At 41.8% G+C, this 16,857-nt stretch overlaps 1 protein-coding gene across 4 annotated transcripts in view; it reads right to left on the reverse strand.

Moving 5' to 3' along the window:
• PIEZO2 (piezo type mechanosensitive ion channel component 2) overlaps window positions 1-16,857 on the reverse strand; it is a gene marked incomplete at its 5' end in the record, with an annotated part of 454,715 nt that overhangs the window by 181,751 nt on the left and 256,107 nt on the right. For all 4 annotated transcript variants that reach the window (XM_080822189.1, XM_080822187.1, XM_080822188.1 and 1 more), the window contains 3 exons: window positions 2,439-2,652; window positions 3,975-4,185; window positions 16,135-16,297. In XM_080822189.1, the coding sequence (XP_080678315.1) occupies window positions 2,439-2,652; window positions 3,975-4,185; window positions 16,135-16,297 (588 nt within the window). The remainder of the gene's footprint in view (window positions 1-2,438; window positions 2,653-3,974; window positions 4,186-16,134; window positions 16,298-16,857) is intronic.

Consider the following 16,857-nt stretch of genomic DNA (forward strand, 5'->3'; position numbering starts at 1 on the left):
GCTTCTCAGGTAACACCAACACATTAAATTGTAATAAATTTAAAGTGTACAATGTGATGATTTGGTATAAGAGTACATTGTGAAATGATTACTTCAATCAAGTTAATTAACACCAATGACCTCACATAATTACTTTTTTTTTTTTTGGTGAAAATGCTTAGGATCTATTCTCTTAGCAAATTTCAAGTATGCAATATACAATACAATACTATTAGCTATAGTGAGCCTGCTACACATTAGACCTTCATAATCTATTCACCTCATAAGTGAGTTTATATCCTTTTATCGGCCTGTCTTCCTTCCTCTCAACATGTCACGCACCCCCCCACACAACCACTTTCTTACTCTGTTTCTATGAGTTGACTCTTTAGTTTAGATTCCATATATAAGCAGACAAGTCTGTCTGACTTATTTCATTATCATAATGCCCCCAAGTTTCATCATGTTGCCATGAAAGGCAAGACTTCCTTCCTTTTTAAGGCTGAATAATATTTCATTATGTTTATATACAAATATATGTATGTATGTACATATACACTAGAGCTTTTTTTATCATTCATCTGTCAGTGGGCACTTAGCTTGTTTCCATGCTGTGCTTCTTCAGTTGTAACGTGCCTATAAGATTCTTCTCTTTATAGACTGAATTATACTTGCTAAGCCTGTAGGTTATGCCAACTGGGTTTAGAATGAGTTGGCTTGTAAATGTGTGGAGAACTAATTTGTTTGGTTTTAGAACTTGATCCCCCCTCCAGCATTGTGTAGTCACAGCTACAGACCAGACAGATTTTATGCATGAATCAAGAAAAGCAAGGTGAGGGGGTCCCCACACACATTGCTGGTTCATATTTACTATTCCATGAAAACCAAATCTGTATCATCAGGATGATATTACTCATGTTCCTTTAAACTGCAGGTTTCTCATTTCTCAACAAGAGGACAAAAAGCACCTACACCACTTCCAAGACACATCAAAGACAAGGCTGCCGGCACTCCTTTCATCCCCCTCACATTCACTCCCATCATTTCTGTCCCCCTTCATTTTTTCTGTAACTTCCGGTTATAAACTTTTCCACGGAAACAGAAAGTTAAAACAGGACGATGGATAACCCAATGCCAATCATACATTTTCCTGTAGACCCGTACAACAATCATGCACCTGAGAATTAACAACGAGTCTATACAATCAGCTAATAACCAATGAACGTTGAAATTTCCCCCATTTAACCTCAGAATATCTTTCAGAGACTTGTGGTTGAACCGGAACGTAATCTAAAGTCAGGCTTCCCATCAATTTGCTGGGTTTCCCCAGTTCTCCTTTAACCTAGAACAGCCTCTCCCCTCGCTGCCTCTACCAAACACTTCTTTTCATGATGCTGAGTTTTTAGGAGATTGGGTCATTTGCCTTGCAGAATCCACATTCTGGATTTCTCTGATTGTCATTATTTTTCCATCCTTCATATATTACTGTAAATTGGGGCTTAGGTCTAAAAGTTTAACACTATGATGCTGTATATTTCTTATTGAGCTATCCCACTTTGGGTAGTAGGAGTTTGATCAGCTTGTTGTGGTGTTGATCACCATTACAAAGGTTTGATTTTTCCCTTTGCCACTGGCAAATAATCAGTGAGGTTGTACCTTGTTGTCTGCAAACATCTTTTAGCCCAACAACCTTTTCAAGTAATGGTGTCAGTTTGCCATGATAATCAATATTTCATTAAGAACTGAGAAATAGTAATTTTCTAATTTATTATTCCTTCCCTTTTCATTAGCTGGCGTTATCCTATAAAGGTGGGTTTTGTCTCATCAACTGAGAATCGTCTAGGGTTCCTTCTAAAAAGTCAAAGTCAAGGCTGGATCTTTTACCTTTAATTCCCATTTTCCAAAGTAAGGATCCTTTACCTTTAACTCCCATCTTCCAAAGTAAGGATTTTCCAAAGTAAGGATTTAATTTCCATTTTCCAAAGTAAGTAACAGTCGTCTTCAACTGAAGCAAATTAGCTCTCTGTCTTTCTCTCTCGAGAGAGAAATGCATGAGAGAAAAATGCATGAATCCATACATTTTTATTTTCATATTTTTATAATCAATTCAATATGATTTTTGATGCTCTATTTGGCCTGTGAGAGCATCCTCCAGCTGGATTCTTTAGCATGTTTTTTTATTCTTTGATGTAAAATGTTCTTCTGGGATCTCTTTCCACAGCTGAGACCAAACAGCAGCCTCTCCTCTCTCCATATCCTAGCAGCACCTCCACTGAAGAAATCTTCTACTTCCTTCTAGACTTCGTCATTCAATAACTTGAAAACCCTGGATTGCTTCCTCCCATCCCTGGCCAAACCTTTGCTGAGCACATCAAATGGCACTGAGAACCCCTGCAAATTCAAACAAGATCATAAAGGAAGGCTAGCTCCTCTTGAAATGTCTTCACCGTTTCTCTTACCTTGCATAGTAGTCATTGGGTGGAACCGCTTCTTGAAAGAACTGGAACTGGTATAAATAAAGTCCAATCAAGTGTCCCGCAGTGAAAATAGCCAGCAGAACACAGAGACAGCTGAACAGCAATGGATCGAACGTTCGGCACCAGGACCACCAGGTGCACAGACCCAAAAATACAAAGAAGTACACAGATGAGGTCAAAGATGGCAACATCATACCTGAGGAAGAAGAGATATCGTCAAGACTCATTGCACAGAACCAGAAAAGCATTTACCACTCAGGAAATGTAACTCTTGGGAGATTATGTACATTTCCTTTCTGTGTTTCCAGGGATGGATCCAGTTATCAAAGTATGAATCACATTTTATTTATAAAATCAGAACTTATGCTATTTTTTGTTGTGAAACAAATTCAGACACAAAATGATATTTGTAAATATAAGTAGAAACATAAGATCATGAAGTTCTTCCCATGATGTTTGAGCAGAGTAAATATCTATTTTTCATATAAATAGAATTTAGCATATTTGCTTGCTTGCTTCCATCTTTCTACTTTTCCCCCTAATTTTTCAGGAATACTTGTGTGTCTATTCCCAACTTTCCCTGATATCATTTTTTATAATAATTCACTTTTTTTGGTTAAGTAGGATTCATAACAATATTACATCTGTGGCAAAGTCTCACTAAAACTCTGTCCTACCCAACCATATTGGGATCGCACTATTAGCAAAAGGGGGCACGTAAAGTGAGGTAATTCTTTTTTGGTCATTTAAAAACTTTTGCTGGGCGGGGGATGGGGCATTTTGGAATGACTCTTCGTTAAAATATTGCGATATATGTTTTGAGGAATTCTATTCTCTCTCCCGCTTTTTAATTTTCCTCACGTTGTTTCATCTTATGAAACTTCCATGAAGAGGTATGGACTGAACTTCACAGCGGCTCTAGAGCAGCTGCCAACAGCGCGATGGAAGGAGGGAGAAGATGGAGATAACATTATTATGGAACAAGCGGTCGGCAGCCAAGATTTCAAGGAAGTGAGTGTCCGTGCTGCAAGATTACAATCTGAGGAAGAAAAATAGTATATTCTGGAAAGTTAAATTAAGATTGCTAACAGCCCAATGTAAACAGACATGCTTTCAGAGGGCACACACGTGGCTCTGGATGGCGGGGGAGGGGGCGGGGGACGACACACCAACATGGTTCATCAGAGCCCACTGCTCTTCATGGGCTGTGGGGAGAGGAAGAGTGGTTTTTTGGATCTACACCTAAAACATAAATCACTTAAGATATAGGAAAAGATGGCTTTACGGAGGTTGACAGAAGCCAAATGAAAACACAAATGCTAGAACTGAACCAGATAAATGACTTCTCTCTGTGTGTGTGTGTGTGTGTGTGTACACGTGGCCAGTTTTCCAGCAGCTACGGTTATGAGCTTGGTGTCACAAACCAGAATTGTTTCTTTCTGCGTTTTCTCCTCAGCCATGTCCTTCATTATTCACCAGAGCACTCCCTGTGCTCCATCCGGTGCCAGAAACGCTCACCTGATGAACCGAGTAAAATCGTCACCACGACCTTTCCCGCGGTGGTGATCATGTTGCCGATAAACTCCTTAAGCTTGGAGGCCACCGAGGCGAGTCTGCGGAACATTTTTAACTTTGTGCTCTCTTCCACGTCGCCTTCAACACCATCCCCTTCATCCAAATCCTCTTCGTAGATCAGCGCCTCTTCTGCATCTAATTTTTCCCCTCCAGCCTAAATAAAGGAGAAACAGAAAACATTGCAGTCCAGACCTCTGCCTCCCCACCCAGGAGATTACATGTTTTGTAATTTATGGGTCAGTCAGTGAGGTGGACTTCACAAACCGGCAGAAAAATGCAGACAACCACTTACGTCCCCCTCCAGGTCTCTGACAGTTGCTTGTGGAAGCCCAAGTCGCTTGGATCTTTCCCGAAGAAGTAAACAAGAAACATCACCAATCATAGAACCCTGAACAGCGTGTAGTCTGAGCCACAGGAATTCATTTTTTTTTACAGGCAGAAGAAGAAACAAACATCTCTCAAGATCTTAACTCTCATCAATCTGGGTTTGGTTCCTCACATTTATAGTTTGCCACCAAGGTGATAGGTAGTTTGAGGAGAATATCCATGGCTTTAACCAAAATGGTGAATCCAACTCTTGCTTATGAAATCCCTTTTCTTTCAGAAGTCAATTCTGTCCACTATCCTAGTGTTTCCTGGCCGCAGGAGCGTGAATGGTCCTGGGTTTGGTCCCGGGTTACTTGACTAGATACACAGTCACTTCTTATTTTATCCTTTTAGAGAATGATATATTCGTTTGCTCCTGAATGATTCAGCCCCTCAGTACGATCCTCAGAGATTCAGGGAAGAAACTCATGGGCAGAATATACACATATTTCTGTGCATTATTTTAAACTGGGTATACAAGGTGTTTTTGACTGTTTTGCTTTTAGAGAATACATAGAAATTTTTTATTGGCTAAGAACAGTCTTCCCCTAGAAGGCTTGGATTTTTTTTTTTAATTGTTAGAAATATAAGCCATTATTTTAAGACAAAAGGTTGTTTCAAATGTATGAGGTTTTGTTTGCATTTGCCTTAGGCTGGCAGTCTTCCCTTAATCCCAATTGAAAAAGACTGCACTGGCTGCAGAAACAAAAGCTTTTTCAGGTCCAGTTCAGACATCTCTTTGAGGCTGGTTCCTTTTTTTTTTTTTTTTTTTTTCCCAGCCCAGCCTCTTCATTTTCCTATTTTAAAGGTTTTTTCTTGATACATTTAGTTTAGCTATTTAAAGATTTTTTATTTATTTGACAGAGAGAGAGAGAGAGACACACACAGCAAGACAGGGAACACAAGCAGGGGGAGTGGGAGAGGGAGAAGCAGGCTTCCCGCTGAGCAGGGAGCCCGATGCGGGGCTCCATCCCAGGACCTTGGGATCATGACCTGGGATCATGACCTGAGCCGAAGGCAGATGCTTAACTGGCTGAGCCACCCAGGAGCCCCTAGTTCAGGTATTTAAAGAATATTCACCAGTGGCAACTGAACCTCTAACTATGCCCATGTACACTAAAGGAAGCCAGCATATGGAGGCTGGTATGGAGTTCAAGATAGTCCGGCCTTGAGAACTCAGAGCTCTTCTCTTTGCCTAGAAGGGTACAGGCCACTTGTAATATAAGCTGTTTGTTGCTGAAGCCAAGGGTACAGAAAGCACATTTACCCTTGACACCAAATACACAGATTTAATCTTGGGCCCATTCCAGTCTATATACCCAAAACAGGTTCTACTGTATTCCATCATGACACATTTTTTTCCTTAAGAAAAAGGAATGTCTCAAGCATATTCATGAGGATTTCTCTATATGATCATGGCCTAGCATGTGCTAATATCTCATAAGAGATGCAGTGATAAACATGTAGGCAAGTAGAAAACTAACAAGCTATCTCACGGTTAACAGATGCTAGTCAGAGAATTAAAATAGGGTGAGGTGACTGAGAGTGGCTGGGGGGCTATTTTAGATTCTGAGGTCAGGGAGAACCTCTCTGAGGAGGTGACATTTAAGCCAAGATCTGAATGTCACAAAGTAACCAGCCACGTGAAAATCTTCATTAAGAACATTCCAGATGGAGGGAAGAGCTGGTCAAAGAAAGGCTCCATATGTTCAGAAAGAAGGCGCATGTTCCTGGACATACTTCCTCTTCCACCAAGTCACCCTCCCCATTGTCAGCTGATGAGCCTGCTTCCTACTTCGCTGAGAGAAGGGGGGCTAACCCTTCTCTGGGTTTATGTGTCGTCCTGTTGTGCAGGGGAAATCAGCTGGCACATCAGCCTGCCAACCTAAAGCTCACCTGCACAGCAGGTACGTGGCTCCCTACCCCTGTCCTGTGACTATGGAGAAGCTGCACCCCTTGAGACACCGGAGAAAAGGATGCTCCCAGCCAACCTCCCCTCACCCCTGCATTACCTCATTCTCCCTTTCTCCCATATCTCCCCATCAACAAACAAAACATGCCTCACCATCTCCAACCCACACCACTTCCAATCCACATTTGCCTCTCAAAGTGACTCGCCAAGAGTTGGCTAAAAACATGGTGTCACTTCCCCTAGGCCTCATTTCTGTTGAACTCACTCTAACAGGAGTTTCATCACCAATCACTCCACATAGTGAGGGCTATGACGTGGCCTGTTTCACATGGTGATGCCAAGGGAGACCGCAGCTAGGAGGCTATTGCTGTGGTCGAGGGGGAGACAGGAGCTCAAGGAGCTGATAAGAGGATTGTGCCTTTGCCGTTTGTCTTAAATTCAAGTCAGCAGAACTCATTGGTAAATTTGATGTTGAGGGTGGAGGGACAGAGGAGAATCAAAGACAGTTCCTGTATTTTTGTCGTTATTGAGGAGATGGAGATAAGCAAGGGTGAAGCGGGTTGGGGAATTCAGTTCTGAGATGCCCTTCCGGCTTTCCTGTTGGAGATGCTAAAAGGGCAACCAGCACAGGAATCTGGAGGGCCGGAGGGAGGTGGAAACTGGAGAGGTCTATCTAAAGTTCAGTGGTAGAGATAAGGTTTCTAAAGTCAACGATCTGATGAGGTTATCTGGAGAGAATACAGAGCTCGCCCACCTTTCAGGTGCTGCCACACCTGGAAAGAGTCTGTCTCTCTAGCCTTATCTTCATCTTTGCTTAGCAGCACTCCCTGCAGGCAACCACATGGGGAATCCATAGTCCACAGGGTCTCTTGGCCTTGGAACAGGCTTGAAACGTGTCCTTGGCCGTGGGATCCCCTCCCACGCTCTTAAAGACTCAGGTCCCATACCAGCTCTTCCTTTCCACCTGCTCTGGATCCCCCAGGAGTTTCTGTGGGGATCCATCCAGTGAAGCTATGGCTATGGTGTCCACACTGCCATCCACATACAAACCACCCATTCATGGGGCATGTCTTGCTTAATTTCCCCCTCATGATGCAGTGACACATATAAATCCTCCTTGGGGAAGAAAGTTAGGCCAAAACCTTCAGTCACCATCCTTGAAAAGGGAGACACGGAGAGACGAAACAGCTAGAGCTGCCTGGGTCCCAGTCAGAAACGCACTCCTAACTTTCATAATAAATGGCTTCTTATTCAGCTGTAGAATTGCTACGGATGTAGATTAAATCAAATAGAGTTCTCTGGTCGAGGTTAGACAAATGCATTTCCTTGACCTCTCTTGGGCGGGACCGGGAACCCCGTGACTTTTATAAACATACCACTGGACTTGAGGGTTTTCAGCATTTTTGTACCAGAATCCTCAGTTGGAAATGCTTAAGAAACCTGCCAAGCTGGAGGGAGCCGGAAGTGAGCCAGGTTGGCCTCTGTGAGCCCCCACTGTCCAGCCTGGGGCCAGAACTGCCATTAGTCACGTCAGGCCTGCTTTTTAACAGTCAGGCTTTCTCCCCCTAAATGATTCGTCTGGTGAAATATAAACACTGATCCTCTGGAACAGCGTCCACTCGCTCAAATGTATTTACTAACAAGCAGCCTTGCTTGTGGGAGCTGTAATCTCTCCCGGCTTTGGAACGCGACCAGACTCCGGCCCTGAAGCGAAGAAGGAGTAGCTATAAGTGAAGATTTAATTCCCCCTGGTTCCAGATCGAGCTTAGAAATTAAAAAGAGAACACTCCACAGTTTAGAAAGGCAAAAATAAATAAATAAAATAATAATAACAATAAATTCCATATTATTATTGCCCACATCTATTGCCCCCGTATTATTATTGTCAATATCTAAAACTTATTTGAAGACGTGTAAATCCTCCAACTTGCCTTTGCTAAACGTTCCCCACTTTAAATGTGCCAACATGTATTCCTGTAACACCTCTGGGGTCAACTGCATGCGAGGCCAAGCTTGTCTCTGAACTTGGGTCAGCATCTGAGTGCCAAGTAGCCACCGCATCTCCTCCCACAGCTGCCTACCCACACTCGGCACACAGCAGTCATTCCCACACAATTCAGACAGGGAAGACACAGCAGCTGGTTTTGGTGAAAGGCAAATATCCATTTTTCTTTAGCTCTGAACAATCTTTGAATGTGTTGGGGTATGTCCTGATGATCACCCGGGAATCTTGAAGAGGGCAGGAACCTAGCCTCACCTCAAACTTACTAAATGAGACATTCTTGGAGCGAATCTCAGGCATCCGTATGACCAAACAGTTGCCCTACATGATTCTGAAGGAGCCAATCTAGAATCCACACACAGGCTGCCATCTGTAATGCCTGATAACTGATGGCACGCTCGGCAGACCAGGCAAAATTGCAGACGTTTTGTTGGAATCATATGCTAGGCAGACTCCCTTCCCTGGAAAATGCACTGAAGTGATTTATCTGTGGAACCTCCTTCCGGTTTCAGTCAAACTTTACGTGTTAGCCCAGAACTCCTCATCAGATGAATCCACTTTCTTCTTTGTGGCTAAAACCACGCTATTCAAAACATTTTGACGGAGTGTATCAAAGTCACAAACAAATGATCTGGAGGCAAAGGGAACGTTTTTCTAAAGTGTCATGAGTTGTTTCTTCATTGTTTATTATGAAAAGTTAACAATTTATCCTTGCAGAATGGGTTCATCTCCACAGAAGAGCCCAAGGGAGGAAAAGGCAAGTGTGGCGCCTCATTGCTCAAAGCAAACACGAGAGGCACCAGGTTGCCTGTGGAAGGGAGTAGAGAGAGCGCCTCGTCTATGTGATGTCACCGTATGTTATGTAAGCCTAACGGGACAGCATTGTACAGATAAACAAATGTTTCATTCTATGACCACACTTGTTGTAGGAAGATTATTTTTCCAAACTTTCAAGAGCAGTGGAGCCTCGTGCCACCATCCACATCCCCTTGCTTCCGGGACACTGATTCCAGAGCTCTGGGATGGGCCGTACATCAGAACGTTCCAAAACATCCCAGGTCAAACGGCCAACTTAGAAATTGCACCAATCTTTGAGAATCACCTGAACATCATTTGAAAGGGAAATGAAAAATAATGGAGAGCAGCCAAATTGGACTGACCGTTATTTTAAAGGTTTATATCTTTAGGGTTTATTTTTTTAAAGAAATCACTTAATGGCATACTATAAAAACAAGTCAGTATTAAAACACACACACACACACACACACACACACACACACAGATTCTGATACCATCTACTCAGTTTGTCTCTGGTTAAAGAGATTATTACTGACCCCGAACCATCCATTTTCTCTTATAAGAAACAGCTGATTTGAGCACTTCTAAGTGACATACCCAGTGTTCCCTTTAGAAATAAAAAATTCAGGGAGTGATAACAAAGCAGCATTTTGAGGGCACACAATCTTCCCCGTTGCTCCAAAATTTCCTGAAAGATTCAGGACCCCTATAATACCTTCTGATGGGCTGAGATGGAAACAAAATGCAAGTCTTTGTTATTAAAGTGCTCAAAGGCTGAGCAATGCTCTAGCTGCTCTGGAATCCACAGCTTTCCTCCCCCCTCCCCAGTCCCTCCTCTCAGAACTTCTCCCGAGCCTGAGCTCAGCTCTGAGCACTGCGCCAGGTCCAAGGTGGGAGTCTGCCCTGGGACCCCAGAGGTTTGCTCACTCGGAGGAAATAAACCAAGTATATATAACTCTTTATAAAGTGAGAATACGAACTCCTAATTACAGGGATCTGGGACGCCCAATTTCAGTTATTCCCAGAGCAAACATGACTGGGGTGAGGGTGGTAAAAAAAAAAAGGACTAATGTCCTGGAAAGCAAAGCAAAAAAATTAAAGAACACTCCCTGTTAGATATTTGTTTTTGCCCATCCTGGCACACAGGAGGTACTGAATGAATAAACAAACAAACAAACAAACAAATAAATAAATCCTTCTCTGAGGTCACAGCAAGGAGAGAGCACTCAAGACAGAAGAGTGGGTTTGCCTCAGCCCTGCCAAGTTCTCTGACAGTTTGCGGGAGAAGCAGCCCTTTACAGATAATCCTGGCCGCGGGCTGACCCCTTGCTTTAGTTCTATACTTTGGGTTGCTTTGTGCAAGCCTCCGTATTAATCAGTCGGTGCCTAACCAATTAACGTGATAAGTATATAAGTATTACTACATGCGCAAGCTCAGGTTACTTCGCTAACGTAAGATCTGCTGCACCAGAGAACAAGACGGATGTGATGCTTTCCCTCACTGAGCTTATAATTTAGTGAGGGAGATGGAAAGCAACCAAAAGCGGATGTAGCATAATTACAGTGTGATAATTGTTACAGATATAACAAGACAGAGACTAGGGAATAATCTGGGCGGGCAGTTGGCGAAGGCCTCGGTGGGAAAGAGGTCACCCAATGATGGAGGAGAAACTAGCCATGAATGAGCAGGGAGTGGACTGAATGGCAGAAAGGAAACTTAGTCTTTTCTGCACAGAGAGGGAGTGGGACAGAGCCCGGGATGAGGGGATGGGGTCAGGAAGTGCCGTGGGCTTCAGGGTTAGGAGCCTGAATTTTGTTCTCATTTAATGAGAATCCAGTGAGGTGTTTAACCCCAGGAAGTGACATAGTTTGATTTATAATTTTACAAGGCTAATCCAGAGAAGGCAGAGAATTCGAGAGCAGTGGAATAGGGTAAGAACAGAGTCTGGAGGTAGGGAAATCCAGCTGTAGGTTATTTTGGCTGAGAGGTAGTATGAGGACTGTGGCAGGAGAGACAGAGAAAGGGGAACGTGGTTAGACAAAATATCAGGGTAGTGCCCATAGACTTGTTGATGATAATGGGTAAGGCGTTCAAGCCATCAAGGGTCTTACCAGGGCTTGGGGTTCTAGCAAATGAGTGAACGGTGACTCTGTGAACCTGGGTGGGCAGTCAGCAGGAAGGCTGGGTGGAGGGAAGGGAGGGAGATCTAGCGCCTACTCTCAAACACACCACCAACACTTTGAAAGAAACGTGGGAAATTAAACAACATTAAGTTGGTGGGAGTTCATCTCAGTATTTCCAGTTGAGAGAAGGATGGAAAGCATGACCCCCCTCAAAGGAGTGAGGGAGATGCAGAGCCCCTGAAGCAGAAGCAGGTGACAGGAGAGGGACACATGGGTTCCCCCCAACCCACTATGCCTGACCAAGCTACCCTCCCTGAAGGGACTCAGGGCTCTGCATTCTCCCCAAACAAGTCTCCCTCCTGGGTGTTTTGTTGTTATTTGCAATTCAACTGCAAGATCACCTGTCAAATATACCAAGGACAGAACAAAATATTCTGAGAGTTTCTAAAAACATGGATCCAGGCATATTGTTAAGGGTAAAAGTCTACTTCGGAGCTTTGATTTTCTTAAAAAAATAAAGCAGAGAATAGGCACACACTGTTAAATGTTGTTAAATGAATGAACACATGGGAGAGAAATGAAGGTGTATTTAATTTGGAATAGTTTCATTTTAATGATGTAAAAATATTTGAGCTGCCTTCCTAATTGCTTATTCTTTCCTTTATTTTTACTACCGGGTCACATATTCAAGTCCAGGCTGGTCAAAGTTCATTCAATTGACTTACGTCCGTGATATCACATCCCTGCCTTTCTATGTGATAAAGTGGGTTTGCTCTCCAGGTGTGTTTCTCTCAAAGGAAAGGATAAGAGGGACCCATGCTCTCACCTTGTGTCCTGGGAGATCTTGATGAAGGATAGTGGGGGATACATTCAGTCATGGATCTAAAGTTAACTTGTCTCTGTGATACTTATCCTGAAACTCATACTGTAATACCGAGCTTTCCCGAAGCCTTCTGAAGACAACAGGCCAATGATTTCCTCCAATTAAAACCTTTCTCTTTATTTAAACTAATGGTCTCTAAAATCACCGCAATTAAAGGTTTCCCCCAAACTGTAAATGGGTTTAACCCAGAGAAGACAAACCCAGGATGCTGCATTTTGAGGGACAGAGGACAGTAAGTCCTTGCCTAGTTCCTGAGAGTGACCTTGAGAGGTGGCAAAAGCCAGGAAGCTCAAGGCTGGGAGGGAAAGTGGGCAGTTGCCTAACTGCTCACTCTATTGAATGCTGCCATGTCTCATACGATCATGTCTGGGTGCCTGAAGAGACAGGATCTAGAAAACTTCAAACACGTGATTCTGGGCTAAATCTCAGGTGAGAAGCTGAATGCCTTATTAAAGAAAAAAAGGTGACAGTAAAAAGATTGATCTCCAAAAAAAAAAAGAGTAGTAACTTCAAGAACCTCAGTGCTGAAACTTGAGGCACAGCCCCATTGGTGATTTTATGTGCCAGAATGTGGATGCAGTAGGAGCTTAATGGACATTAGGTATCAGAAAGGAGGATACAGGTTTTGAGGCTCAGGATGAATTTCCAAACAATATTAGCAGGATCCAAATGTTGCATCCTCAAACTTTTAACAGATGATGGATACCTATACTGAAATATTCTTTTTATGCTTCATATTTGATATGTCCGACTAAGCAGACCAAGTCACGACTAAAATTCCTATTTGAATAAACAGTTTCTCATAAATTTGGATTAATAATATATTGGAATACCATTTGCTTCCAAAAAAAAATAAAGCCTGAAATCTCATTAAATCGCTAGAAAGAGCTGGTAGTACAAAACTATACAAGATAACGGCAGTTTAGTGAAATTACAAACCGTTTCATTGCGCAGGTGACCCTTTCCTACACGATTTGATTTTCATAACCTAACTCATTTTTTTTTTAATATTTAAGATTAGGGATCTTTCTCCCAGTTACGACTTGTAGGTCTGCTTCTGAATTGCAATGAACAGATAAACAAGATCACAGATGTGTCAGTTGAAAGAGAACCTTTTCTGGCACTTGAGGAATTGGCTTACTTAACTGAGCTCTATTCTCTGTACAATGCAAGATTCTCTGTAACAAGGCGAGATTTTTTTTTTTTTTTTTTTCCGGGAATCCAGGGATTTGCGATGCCCTTTAAAACAGCAAACTTGAGCCTCATTATCAAGCTGAGCAAGATTAGGAAAGACTCTGAGTCTTCTTCAAGGATTAGTTGCTAGTTTAAAACAATGAGGGATTTAAAAAGACATTCTCGAAGGCACCAGTGGATTAATCCTGCCGTTCCACCATTGGGATAAATGAAAGAAGAAACAATGCCAGCAAACACTATTCTTTCAAAGGATCCTCAAAAACCAAACATTCTACAGTGCAAATGTCAAGATTTGTAACAGGGAGGAAATATGTCAGGGCCTTCCAAAACAAAATAAATTCTCCTACTTATTTTGGCCATGAGCTTCTATTCTTTTCAGACTCAAGCCAGATTGTTCACATGTAAGAAATATTTCCTTGTGGATTCATCTCAGAAGATTCACACAGCAGCCTGCTCCTCCCGGGCCACTGGGCGGGGTGGGGGTGGGGGGTGGTAGCTGGAATGCATGAAGAGACTGGAAATTAAGATCTAAATGAGGCCAAAGCAAATCTAAATGGGAAGAAATTTAATCTCATCATAATGACATTTAGTATTTTTCAAAGCCCCAAATAAATAGTATTTAGAATGTCAATCATCTTATAGTTATTTTTAAATAATGTGATCAATAATATAGAGAGTACAGATACTTAAACGGATTTCAAATGGGAGAGAAGTTAAGTCTATCTTTGAGAACTGTGTGAAATCAAAAAGGAAACATATTAGAACTAATCCAGGTGATGGTTCTGTGTTTTCTTCTTCCCCAGATGTGTGACCCTAAGCATAACCTGAAATCCGTTAACTTGCATCAGTCAATGTAGGCTTCACTGGTCCTATGGCAAAAAAGCCTTTGCCCTTAGTGACAGAAGTTCTTTTCTTGAGAAGCTTTGAAATTCATTTATGGCTGTCTGTGACAAATGGCACAGAAGGGACTCTCTTACCGAGTGGGTTGGCTTCAAACTCACTGCCCAACTTTACTTTCTATCATCCTAAAAGGACTCTGAATTTGAAACTGTTCTAGGACCTCTCCAACTGGAGAGAGCAAGATGATGAGAGCTAGCAGCATCTCATTAAGCTACCCAATGGGCAGGCACTGCACTAGACGTGTTGTACTTGACATTTCATTTAGTGCTTACAGCAACCCCATGACATAGGATTATGATCGACCTCATTTGGCAGAAGAAAGAGAATAAACAAATTTCTCAACATCACGTAGCCACTGTTAGTAGCTTCCACGTCTGCCTTCAGTGTCTACTCAATTTACAGCAAATACCATTTATCCTCTATATGAGGATAACTGAAAAATAATCTTGCCTTTATAAATACCGGTAATGAAAAATCCTAAGGCTGGAGAGCTTGTGGGTTTACTTTCACCAAACTTGGACAATTTTTGGCAATAAAGATCAAAGCCAGATGATTTTCTAAACTGTAACTCTTCTAAATTGAAGTTCAACTATAAAACTAGAAATTAAAACTTTAAGTTTTGTTTTAAAATTGGAAAGCCAACAGGAAGAAAAGTCACTTTCATGGTTTTACCCATTTTTAAGACGCTGACAAGTGCTACATAGTTTTTAGACATAATGTAAGACAGGGTTAGTTGCTACCTTGCTATAATTGTTTTTCACAGCAGGTACTTGTTAACATGTGCCTTAAAAATAGCAGAATATTGATATGCAATGTGACCAATGTGATTGTGTATTTTTTACCCATAAATGATATTTGGGTGGTAATATAATTTCTAGTTTGTATAGATTTGTTGAATTATATCCTCACTTTATTGTTCGGTTTTTAATAACAATACAAGACCATTTGCTGCTTATTTGTGAGGCACATAGGTTATTTGCCATAACTGAGAATTGTCTTCCTTGAGGCCTTTGCGATTACCATTCTCAAAGTAAGTGATTTCAATTAACTTCAGTTTGGCAGGTTCAAGTTCTTGCCAAAACTTCTGAGTAAGAACATTGGGTAGTTGTGTCTTGTGTCAACTGTCCCGATGAAGAATTTTTTGTAATTTTTCCTTTGTAAATTTCATCTTTCAATTACCAAATCAATTACTTTTTAAAATCAATGTCTCTGAAACTCACATAACGAAGTGCAGTCATTAGAACAGAGCACAGTTTAGAAACAGATCTAGGGACAGGGATGAACTAACTTGCTCTCATACACCGAGTGAGATCTGACGTGCTCCCTGCTCCTCCTGAAACTCTTTCTACTAAAACACATAGCTAAAAATTAACATACAATTTCCTCATTATTGTTATCTTTTTCCAATTCTTATGCTTTTCCGAAGGTATATATTTTTTCTCTGGAATACTTTAAAACAACTTGATCAAAATATGCTAACAAAAGTCCACTCTGAAGAACGAGGTGCACAGACCAGAAAGCTTCCCTTCAGGGAGGAATTACTTTTTTTCTTTCCAAACTACCAGGTGTTACTTCTTCTCTAAATATTTTGTAATAACTAAGGTATCTAGACCATGGGCCACAGCATTATGAACCTAGAAGGTTAACCATCTGGGATAATATTAGATGAGAGTGAAAAGAACGCTGTGTCAGTATGATGCCTCACAAAGGGCAGCCTCCGTGTTCCTTGAACTGACTCCTCATGGCCAAGGTGTGGCTGCAAATGCCTACCCATCGCAACTACATCGGGGGCTGTGCATCATTAACTGAAGCCAAGTACCCCAAAGTTTAAGCGCTTTGCACATTTCATCTTACACAACTCATTAGAAGGCTCAAGGCCCTCAGCAATCAAAGAAGGAAGACAGATGCATGAAATCAGATTTACCAATTCTTCATTTTCAAACTCCGAGTTATACTGTGCTGCTTCTTCCGTCACTGGTTTCTGAACGATGTTTCTGCAGACGAGCCAGATGGTCAGACTCGCAATGAACATCCCGATATCAGGCACGAACACTCTGATCCCATTGCCAGCATCAGCTCCCTTTAAGCTATGGAGGGACAAGAAAAAGGGAGGGGGAGGAAATTTAGTTGTTTTTCTTTTTCCATGGTGACACTATCTCCAAATAGGTCTGTATCTCCTTAATGAATTTTTTAAAAAAAGCAATACTCAGTTTCTGCCTAGAAGATACGGGAAAGCGTTTCATCAACCTCAGAGTCTTACATAATCTGCTAAGGTTCAGGAAGGCACCAGGGTTTCACTGGAGTTTCAGAAATATTATAAAGACTCCTAAACCAATGCTCACTTCTAAAACACGCTAATGAACTGTATTGTTAGTAAACAAGCCCGTGTGCAGTACAGACACAGGTGTGAGGGGAATCTAACTGAAGCAGTTAAAAACTAGACATACACTAGCAGCCAGGAGATATTTTACCTTAGAGGTAAATCAAAGCTGGAGGGAAAACAGAGAAAATGTTCCAGCAATCCGTGGAGGCAGGACCTCTTTATTATTTTGAATACGTAGCTGATTTTGTTTTCCATACTGTTCCAAGAAAGGCAGACCTAGTACACTTCTACTTTTAATCTTGGAGAATGGACTGTGAACTTCGA

This window comes from Martes martes (genome assembly GCF_963455335.1).
Source record: "Martes martes genome assembly, chromosome: 13".
Classification (NCBI taxonomy): domain Eukaryota; kingdom Metazoa; phylum Chordata; class Mammalia; order Carnivora; family Mustelidae; genus Martes; species Martes martes.